Source organism: Bacillus rossius (genome assembly GCF_032445375.1).
Source record: "Bacillus rossius redtenbacheri isolate Brsri chromosome 9 unlocalized genomic scaffold, Brsri_v3 Brsri_v3_scf9_2, whole genome shotgun sequence".
Taxonomy (NCBI): domain Eukaryota; kingdom Metazoa; phylum Arthropoda; class Insecta; order Phasmatodea; family Bacillidae; genus Bacillus; species Bacillus rossius.
Window position 1 is genome coordinate 19,673,663 of NW_026962013.1, and position 10,944 is coordinate 19,684,606.

The 10,944-nt window shown below is 38.6% G+C and overlaps 1 protein-coding gene across 1 annotated transcript in view; it reads right to left on the bottom strand.

The window, feature by feature from the left end:
- The window catches only part of LOC134543274 (transmembrane protease serine 9-like), a 43,773-nt gene extending 34,965 nt beyond the window's left edge, over positions 1 to 8,808 (bottom strand). Inside the window, exons 1-2 of the mRNA XM_063388185.1 lie at positions 8,530 to 8,808; positions 1,039 to 1,156 (exon numbers count right to left, since the gene is read on the bottom strand). Coding sequence (XP_063244255.1) covers positions 1,039 to 1,156; positions 8,530 to 8,607 — 196 coding nt within the window. The 5' untranslated portion in view covers positions 8,608 to 8,808. The remainder of the gene's footprint in view (positions 1 to 1,038; positions 1,157 to 8,529) is intronic.
- Between the last annotated feature and the right edge of the window lie 2,136 nt (positions 8,809 to 10,944).

Genomic DNA, 10,944 nt, shown 5'->3' on the forward strand with positions numbered 1-10,944 from the left:
AGTGTTCATTAGAGCAGTTCAAATAATTTTAAATAATACCTCACTTATTTGCTCTAAAATATTTACTACTGAAAAAAAGTTAATTTGTTGACATATACTAGATTTTAGTATTGTAAAGGCCTCCACACATGATCAGTCCAGCTCTCAGTTCGGAATTCTCAGCCCGAAATGACAGTTTGGATTGAATTGTGGCCTTCTACACACACGATAAGTCCAGGTGCTCAATTCATACCGAACAGTACGAACTGACAGTTTTGACTTTACTAAACCCTTCACAAAACACGATCAGTCTTGTGGTTTATGTCGCGTTTGGATGTGTTGTTTCGTAGTAGAGTATGCAAAGAAACTTTGGATGTTACAATTGCAGTTTCACTTTCAGTTACAAAAAGGAAACAAATTAGCAAAGCAACCAAAGAGTGTAAACAAAGCTGATGGACTGGTTGTTTGGGCTGACAGATTGGACCAGCGAGACGCCGTTCCCACACACAGCAGTTCGGAGCTCACGGTCCGATTTGATGGGAAGCCACCAGTTCTTCAGTTCCAAACTGATCAGTCCACCGTCCTTGCTCACCCATGATAGTTCCGACTGATAAGTCTGAACTGACAGTCTGGACTGATACGTGTGTGGGCGTTATGCCGCTAGAAAGAACGTCAAACGGTGGTCAAGATGGTGGTTAAAAATTCATTTTTTTTCCTCCCGAAAGTGGACATAGTGTTAATAACGTTCGCATGCTTTCACGGCCATTGTCCGAAGTAGCTTGGCTTCTGGGTTGTAGCCGTGTCCATGGCAAATAATTCACCGATGTTTCGGTCGACATTGCAGTCGCCATAGTCAGTAGGTAACTGCTCCCTGGTGATGGCGACTGCAATGTCGACCGAAACATCGGTGAATTATTTGCCAAGGACACGGCTACAACCCAGAAGCCAAGCTACTTCGGACATAGTGTTGTTCTGCCTCCGAGGTACGGAACAAATGTGCTATCCTCCAGGCAGGTCGCGACTTGCTCGCGGCGGGCGCGGCGGTCCGCTTCAACTTACGACAGGTGCAGTTCCTACGAGTCTCGTCCTTCTCGTCGTCGTCGGATGTCTCCACGAGGCCGAAAAACTCGTCGAAGAAGACCCTGGGGTGGCCGCTGGTCCCCGCGCGGTCGCCTTCCTGCAAACAACAGACGATCGTCGTCGTGGCTGCCCTCTTTGAAATTTTCTTTCACCATATATTCGGAATTAGGTCCCGCCATCTTTTTTCTTTCTTTTTTATTTTGCTTTATTTATAATTTGGAACTATTCATCCCAATTTTTGGAATGTCAATGCGTATATAATTCCTCCCAGACCTTCTATAATTTGTTGCAACCACAAATTTAATAACGGGCTCTAGTCTGTAAGCGTCGCGAGGAAATAACTTATTATTTCACGTGGGCGACCAAAACTATCATTAGAAGCAGTTCACAAGTGTTGACTTCAACTAGTCAAACTTGTCAAAAATTTTTGTTCGGAAGCATTATTGAAAGCGGTATCAAAATATTTTTAAATGCAAGATGGCGAAAAACGTTACGAATAACACAGAAATAATAATAAGAAAATGTTATGAAGAACAAAAAAATTAAGTCTCGATGGATTTACGTGAATTTACGTGTACTTTCTCTTCGAACACGAATCCACAACGATGCGATGTAACAAAGTACAAGCACTCATCAAAACACAAGGACGACCCAAAATAATCGGAGAGTGTTTTCTTAGCTTCGAGTCAACAAAGAAGTCCACGTGAACTTCGAAACGTGCTGATTACATTTGCTTTGTTGTACTACGTTCATATAGTACTGGGCCAGAAAAAAATTATAATTTTATGAGGCATTGAGCTTCATGACGTCACACCCTCGTGGGTCGGGCCAAATATCACACATAACCTCCAGCATGTCTCATAACTGAGGAGTAGGTACTGGTGAAAACGCGACCATATTGCTATGGACCCTTCCTCCCAAGACAATTTTTAATGTTCTAATTGTGTAAATTAAAAAAAAAAAACGTATTTCAAAATTTCAGCACCATACAGAAGACCTTAAATTTTTCTAGCACGATGTGAATTCATATATCTTTATGACTAAAAATTTAGAAAATAATAAAATTCGGGAAAAATAACCGACGGGACTCCTCAGTTGTGAGTACTGGGAGGAAACCCAAGTGGCAGATAGTCCAGTAATATTTTAAGGCTATCTGCACGGTACAAAACCTCAGTTTAACTAACAAAAAAAGGCCTTATCCAGAAACATTGTTGATCCTGAGGTGAAACAACTAGTATTATTATGAAATACCGTTGAGGAATCATGCACAGAGACGTATGATTACAGATCACCCGAGGTCAAGAAGAGATTGCCTTTGTCCGAGGTCCGTGAGAGCAATTCGAGCTCAGATGAGGCGTGGAGATAACCCCTCGTGGAAAAAAGAAAAAGAAAAAAGAAGGCAGGCTACGTGTTTCCCGTTTCGCACCGCGAGATGTCGCGAGAAAAAAAAAATGTAATGAAGGCTTTCAAAGCTGCGGTCTCGGAGGGAAGGCGGATAACCGCGAGCGACCGCAGCGCACCGCCGCGATGTCTGAACGATTGGTAAGCAAACGGCGGTGGTTTTCCTGGAAGTGGACAGTCCGCCATTTTCTTTAAACAGTCGTCTGCGGTTGAGGTTCGACTGGCCTGCGTTCCTTCAACGCTGACCCGACTGCAACGACAGGAAGGAAGGAAGGACACAGGTCACAAATAACACACCGAATTCCTCAGAAAATAAGCGTAAGGAAATCTCTACGCCACCTTACAATGACACAAGTGCCAAATTCTTCAACAATATTAGAAAGTTTATTTAAAAAAAAAAGGGGGGGGGGGTTTCACTGCTTCCCGCAACCTCCTTCCTTTCCAAAAACCAGACATATGCTTGGCTTCAAAAATTTTACGACCCCTCCCTTTTCCACCCAGTCTCTCAATGTTTGTCGTATTATAGGATTTATTTTCCATCAATAAACACTGCCAAAATCTCTTAAAGACATCAGTTAGTTTTTGTTATGCCGTATATTTTTCTACGCTACCTCTGATGTCTACGAAAAAAAATTAATAATTTATATATATTTTACCCCATTATCCTCTAATAGAAGATTAGGAACCGCATTGTAACGTGTCGTATACTTTACCGAAGTTCTAAGTTGAAACAATAAACTGTAATAGAAAAATTAACTCTTGTATGATCTGCGGATTTATAATGAAGTTTCTGCTTGCAAATATAAAGATTATAAACAAATACAAAAACATATATGCATGGGCTCCGAATCTCTGAAATTGTATAATACAAATTGTTTTCTCGGAAATTTTTTTTAATTACTTTTTATTTTACTTAAAGGTGTGCGTGGTTTAATAAGTGGCTCATTCTTCAAAGATAATTTTTTCAACGCATTTTGTTATACACTTAAAAATTAATTATACTATTTAAAATTTCAGCCCTTTTACAAAAAAAATTACTTTTTCCTATAAATAGATGTTATACGACCATTTTGAATCGACAAGTTGAGAGAAGCAAGATACGGTTTGTAATAAAAGCTGAAAACAGATGATTTTGTTCTTTGCGAACTATTGCTCATGGATTAGCCACTTATGCATGACGCCTTATAAATTACGGCCACAGATTACCCAAATGACCACAAAAGGACCTGCCAAGTTTTGACTTGTAAGCTAATAGTTTGCTTGCTAATTATGTAGTTTTCTATAATTAATAACAGAATAAATGAACGATAATGGTAATATAGGATAAAATAAAATAAAGGGAATGAAAAATGTGACACGTCAATGTATAAAGGAAAACCAAGGTCTAAAATACAAGTAGACATTGAGGAAACCAAAAAATTGAAATGAAGGTTAGGGGTCGTTTACATGTTGACTTCAATTATTAGCATTTCTAAGTAGCACACATTCGCTGCATTATTTCTTACCTCCATGAGAAAAACACATCAGGATATTTATTTTGTTACAACTTTCATTTGAGTTAAATTTATCGTGATTTTTTAATATCAGAAATGTTTAAGAATACGTGACCTACCACTTCCAATCAATTGCCTCCCGGTTGAGTAGTTTACTTTATACAACAACAGATAGAGTCATTCTGTTTGAGAGAAAAAAAGAATGGGCAGCCAGAACCTGTTAAAAAATAATGTGTTTGAAAATTATATTTCAGTAACGATAACCATAACGCAAGCATAATATATACATTATTTATTTCAACCGTAAGATACTACGGCTTTAACTTCTATGGATTAACTGGCTAATTTTATAGTATAGAACTCTCATTATCTTTGGCATATTTTTCCCAGAAGGAAAAAAAAAATTAAAGAAATTTCCGTAACGATGTGGAACATGGAATATCATCTGCTGGTAAAAGCTTCTTCTTTATAAACTTAATCAAAACTGCATTTTCCAGTGCACTTTCTATACGAATATTCACTCGCTGGCTTAATACAGAATATCTTGGTAAAAGTAATTATCCTACTTTCTCCTGTATTAAATTCACTTCATTTTCACTAAAATTCTCGTAGCCGAAACAGCAGGGCATTAATGTTTATTTAACTGCAGTAAAGAAATTCACAGGGGGAAAAAATGCATGTCTTCGAACAGTGAAGTTTCAGAACTGGTTTGACAGTAAAAAAATATTCTTTCCGTGACCTACCTTAGACCTTGAAGTGAAAGTACTACATCCGTGCCAAGGTTGGCTTTTCGAGAGGACGAACGACAGCATGACCGAGCTCACTTCTGAGTATTAATTTCACATACACGTGGAAAGAAAACAGTTCCTTTTTTTGAAATTCACGATCACACTTAAGTCACAATATTGTAAAACAATTTAGTTGCCCATTTCACTTCAAAGAAACACAAGTGTGCATTCGGCACATCTTTTAATTCAAATATAATTCTGGCATTTTGGAATTAATTTAATTTGGAATTAATGGAATTAATTTAAATTATATACACTTGTATTAAGTCTGGTAATTTCGTTTTAGGTATCTACGGTATCACATATAACATCCAATTAACATTTCCTCAACAAACTGTCATAGGTATATATATTTTTTTCTATTCGCAACTAAAAGTAAAGTAGTGAACATAAACATGTTCATTATATCATCACACAATCATATCAAAGAAAATATTATTTAAAAAATGGGTTAAATTTTGTTGTATAGCTGTTTTGTTAAAAATTTGTTGTTTTTTTAGTGGGAAAAAACATTTTGCAAGTTTCAGAGTTGCAGGGATGGGTACGCCATTTCTACCAATAAAACACATCTTAATGATTTGACGATTGTTGGGAGAGGCGAGATGGAATAGTTAGTCACAAGTGTATTAGTTTGTGTTTTTAATACTTATAGCTTGTAAAGTCTTTCCTGAAAATAATAATATTTCAAAAATAATTGCATTCGATTGTCAATTTAAAACTCATACAAACTACTTACATATGTCCATTTAAAAGGCCATATTTAAATTCTCGGGATGCTGACTGCTCGTCAGTAGATTGAGAAAAGTGCTCATAATAAATAATTTTAATAACTTACATTTTAGCATTGGATCATATTTTTTTTGAACTCTTTAAAGTGTTAAAAATATTCAAATCTAAAATTAAAAGTTGATTAAGGTTTTTTTTATTTAGTAGATCACGTTCCTACTCTGGTATCGCCGAGGTTTTGATATCTGTCCAGCTTTAAATATTTTTTAAATAATGTTTAGTTATGGAAATTTTCAGAAGAAAAACACTGTGAGTATATAAGAAATATATTTTAATATAAATGGAGGCGGTTGTGATGATTACGTCCTAAACACCGATGAAAGTGATGACTGCAGTCTGTGTGTAAGCAAGGTGCGAGAGAAATCAAATCCTCGCGATTTAAAAAAAAAAAAAAAAAAAAAAAGCAGGACGATGGTGGACGAAGATCTGTATTCGGTTGCAACGACAGTCCGAGCCACTTTCTAGTAACATTTCTGTGCACAGCCACTGTTGACCCGCATCGCCACACGCGCGCACTCTCTGATGCTGTCTGCTTTGCATGTCGCTGGTGGCCCATCACTTACCCACGTCGCGTGCCCCGAAGACAGCAATGGTTCTGGACAACAAATACTACTTTATTGGCTCGGCTCAGAATCACGTTTTCCTCTGGACTCGGAACTATCGTTATTTTTCAAGAAAACAATTCCTTGGTCCATTCTTAATTTGCAGCTTTAGTTATCAATTTCATTTTCAGTTCATCAATTTATAATTAAATAATTGTTATAACCTCAAATCACTTATTTTATATTAATACAAATCTTCCAAAAACAAAACCCTAACGTTACATTGGGTTTTTAAGATATATAATTAAAATTATGATTAATGAAAACAAATTCATGGATAGTAAAAATGGCATTTATGCACTCGTATTAATGTTAATTTAATAATCTTAATACTAAACGAATAAAAATAATAAATATGGTGGGGATAAAATATAAAGATTGTAACAGTATACTAAAACAGACGCAGAAAGAAACGTATGGATTAAAACAGTATTTACACATAAATTATACAGTTAAATAGTTTAATTTCTGACGAAATTGTTCACAGAAGCTGTCAGGTCACTAAGCCGTTTCCGTTTTAGGCAATTTTGCAGTGGGTATTAAAACGAATATGAGTAAATAAAAATACTATAAACGCTTATTTATAAAGCCAAGATTTTTTTTCTTCGCGGTTTCATTGAATAGAAAAGTAGAGTTAAAGCACATCCTGCATATGCTTCACGTTGCTGATTGGGGCCACATTACTCTTGACACGCACTTTACGACCTTGAGCCAGTTGTAAACAAGGGGGAGAAGTGGTTACCCAATGACGTGTAACCCACCATAGGTTGTGACCTTGTTATTGACCAATGAGCATTCTAAAATGCTTGATTATGTCTAGACGAGTTGAGTTTAGCCTGGAGTGCACTGAACCCGCGAAATAATCTTAGTTTTACTCATGTCACAATCAAATAATATTTATTTTGCTGTCCCGTTAAATATTGACGTTACCTCTGTTATGTTATACGCGATGTGTATTGCCTACCTGTCAGGCGATGTCATAATTTTTTTTCTAAACCTTTTAACTAAAAATATTGGAAGCGATTAGGCTGAAACGACATTAAAAGTTGTGTTTGGCCTGATGAATATAGATCTGACTGTGGCAAATAAAGTTCAACATCTTAACAATTAGTTTTGTGTAACTAAACGTTAGCCAGATTCTTACCATTCCATATTTACAGTTACAGAATGCTATATTTCTTTTTTGCTCACCATTACTAGCGGTGTAAGTTACCAAGGAAAGAATTATAGTCTCGATTTAAATATTTTCGCAACGATTAAGGATCTGAAGTATTGACATTCATAATTGACCCATAGTCTATTTAAAGAATGCCGATAAAGAGTTTTTATTCCCGCTGAATAGCTGGCGTGTCCATTCGGTACGACGTAGTTCTGCTCGCTGTGGCTTGAATCTCGTGTGGCGAGGGTGGTGGGCTCAGTTCCAACACCTTGGAGTTTCTCAAGTTTGCGAGCACAAGGTCGGACTCCAGGTGGTTCGGGGTCCACGTCGGGCGTCTATGCTCCGACCGTGCGACGTGAAACCCTGTCAGTCTGACGAGCTAATTCTGCCTTCAACGACGGTGGCCTATAGGCCTCGCCGTCTTGCGATTTCCCAATGTTTTTTTTTTTTAACTGCTTGCGATAAAGTTTCCGCGCTTCGGTCTTACACGGCACGGGACTCAAGCTTTGGTTTACTTCTTGAAGTCAACACTCGTGAACTGGTGTGAGTATCATGATAGTTGCAGGCGCCCGCGTGAAACAATAAGTTGTTTTCCCGCGGCGATTACAGATGTGTTTGCAACAAGGTATGGAAGGTCTGGGAGACATGATTTTCGTCTTGGTAAGCCAGAACTTGGGATAAGAAGTTCAAAGTTACAAGTTAAATAAAAACAAAAATGGAAAACATCAAATATGGCGGGGTAGCCTGGCTGGGTCTACAAATGGGTTCCTAACTTCGGGATTTAACGCCCCATTTACAAACCTCTCAAGATTGATTGAAATAATCTAATTACGAATTCCATTTAAGAGCCATAGCACTTGTCTATACAAGTTTCGTTTTTAACATGTACTTCTTGAACACCGAAAAAAAGCTAAAATGAGTGTTGAACGTTTTTAAGGTTATAAAAGTTTTAAACCTAGTATTGCAAGTAGTATAGTGAAGCGAAAAGAACCTTTAATTATTAATATAACAGCATAAAATAATAGGGTCGTCATAGACTCATGGAGGGGTGTAACCGACGCAGGGCCTGCATGCCTGTTCGGTGCCTGGCGCATAGAGGCGAAGAGGCGTGTGCTGCGCCAGCCAGAGTCGCCTTTAGCAACCCCACGCGTCCATGTCACGCGGCCCCCTTGAGCACGAATTCAAAATCGGTTCATTTTTAGTAGAACACTTAACGAAATTACCGAAGAACCACGTCTTACCTTCACCTGGAGCTGAGCCTCTTCTCCTGGAACTGCCGCCAACACGCAAGCACTGAAGGTCAGCCATCTTGTGAGCATGTCGCACCGACGCCGACGAGACGGACGAAGCCACGCTCACGTGACCGGCAGCCCTTCTCATGGGGGGGAAGTAGTCTCGGGTCCGCCTCGCTCTTGTTCTCCTGCGAGTGACGACGAGTCTGGAGGCTGATGCCCTGCGAGTAGCAGGAGGCTCAGAGTCGCGTGGCGTCGCGGGCGGGCGGCGGGGCGCTCATCCCTGGAGGCGGGCGGCGGCGGCTGGCGGCGGCGGCGTGAGGCTCGCGACTGGTCGCTTTCACCCCGACGCGCGGGGGACCTCCCGGCGGAAAGAAAGCACTTTCTCCCGGGCTCCCGTGGCGCGACGAGGCGCCTCGGGGAGAAAGAGAGAGAGATAAAGAGCCAGTGGGGTAAAGAGATAGATAGAGAGAGAGAGAGGGAGAGAAGATAGAAGGAGCTACAGCGTGAGAAGTGGTTCGACCTTGCTCTGACCAAGTAGCGGGAAAAGTCTTTTTCGGGGTCAGTAACTAAGCTCCGGAAAATATATAAAAAAGAGAGAGAAAAAAAATCAGCAGAAAATAAAAATCATCTTGTGAAAAAGAGCGCTCACGATTATAAATGTGATGCTCAAAAATTTACAAGTAACCGTAAATGAAGAATAAGAAGCAGTTAGGGAGGAGGGTAAATTTAAAGGGATTCAGACTCCTTTCTGAGGCAAGTATTGTGGTCCATTTTTTTTAAATTTTAAGCTCTCTATAAAATGTAAATTTAAATATATGTTTATGTAAAAAAATTATAATAGTCCTATTTTGATATTACTATTTAATTCTCAAACAATAGTTCAACTTCAACACTTAAACATATTAATATATGTTGTATTGTTTATATGAATATATATTTATCGTTATAAATAATGAATAAATTAGATTACTGTATGTTTTTAAGACATTATACTTCCTAATTATGAAGAAAAACAATCTTGGTTGCGTTCCTTGGTGAAATATAATTTGAATGGAAAGATGCATTCGTTGATATATTGGGGCGTTATTTATTATTGTGTAGTGTTTGTAAAAGGTAAAAAAGTTAAATGTACACCGCTATATTTTCATGTAAGCATGTATAATGCACAGCTTTGTGAAGAACAATTAAAATTGTAAGATTATAAAAAAAAGCTTTGGCTAAGTATTATTTATTGATTGGGAAATTTTTGCAAGACTATGAGCTAACGAGAAAAAAAAATTCAAAGGAAGAACATTTAAAGGAAGTGATAGGTCTTAGTAAATATTTCACAGTTATCTGATCATTTTTAGTTCCACGACAAAAGAAACAGTAAAATCACATGTAGAAAGCTGCATACATATGTGAAACACAGATTTTCGCCCCTCCTGTTATATCCTAATCCGTAATTGGAATATATGAAATTTTTTTCGGTCTGGGGAGGATGGATTTAAAAAAAATAGAAAAATAATTAATTTTAACACGTGCGTGTATATAAAAAACTACCTTACTATCGTCACTAACACAATGACATACGGGCCTACAGAAGTAGCCGTCAGTTACGTAGCTTGTCACACACTAACATACCGTCTTCACTGATATTTGGCAAACTTTTTTCATGCCTTCTATCCCCCCCCCCCCCTTGTGAGCAGCCAGCGCGAAACTGCGCGTGCGGCCTGCTTTTTGCATTCGCGGGAGAGCACGCCGAATAACGACGGCACACCCGGTGGGTTTTGAAGAGAGAGGGGGGAATGAAACAAACTAAATTTTCACTCATCCCGAGTCAGGCGCGATAATAAATCCACGTTCCTGCATCTTCCGATTCTGACGTGAAAGTAAAATTTAGGTTAGGTTACGTGTGTTACATAAATAAAATACCCGGAAAATGTTCGTTTGTTTTACAAGATAGTTTGGGTGATGGGCAACTAAAATGAGACGTTAATCAGATCAATAAAGAGTCTTTAAAAGAATCATGCAAAAAAAGGTATGAAAATGTATTAGATCTCGCAAAATTGGGGTTATTTTTTTTTAATTCCGTTCCCAGGAGTTGCGCGAGCGATAGGGCAGATACAGGATTGTGTTCGCGGACTGATCGGAGGTCTATGGAAAAGGAGGCCTACAGCGCGAAAACCGTTCTTTGCCCGAACATCCCTGACGGCGAGAGAGCTTTTCGCGGCCCGCGGGAGGGGAATGGGACGTAGCTCATGTTCTCAATTTCCCCTCCCCCTCCCTCCCCGACCCAAGGACGGCTATCGCGCTTGCGAAAGTACTTTTTTTTTCTACTACTAACTACAAAGGAAAAAAAAGATCCATTTGCAAAACCAGTTGCCAAGAAATAGTTTCTAATACTACAAGAAAGATATTGCAACTTTGTATAACACATGA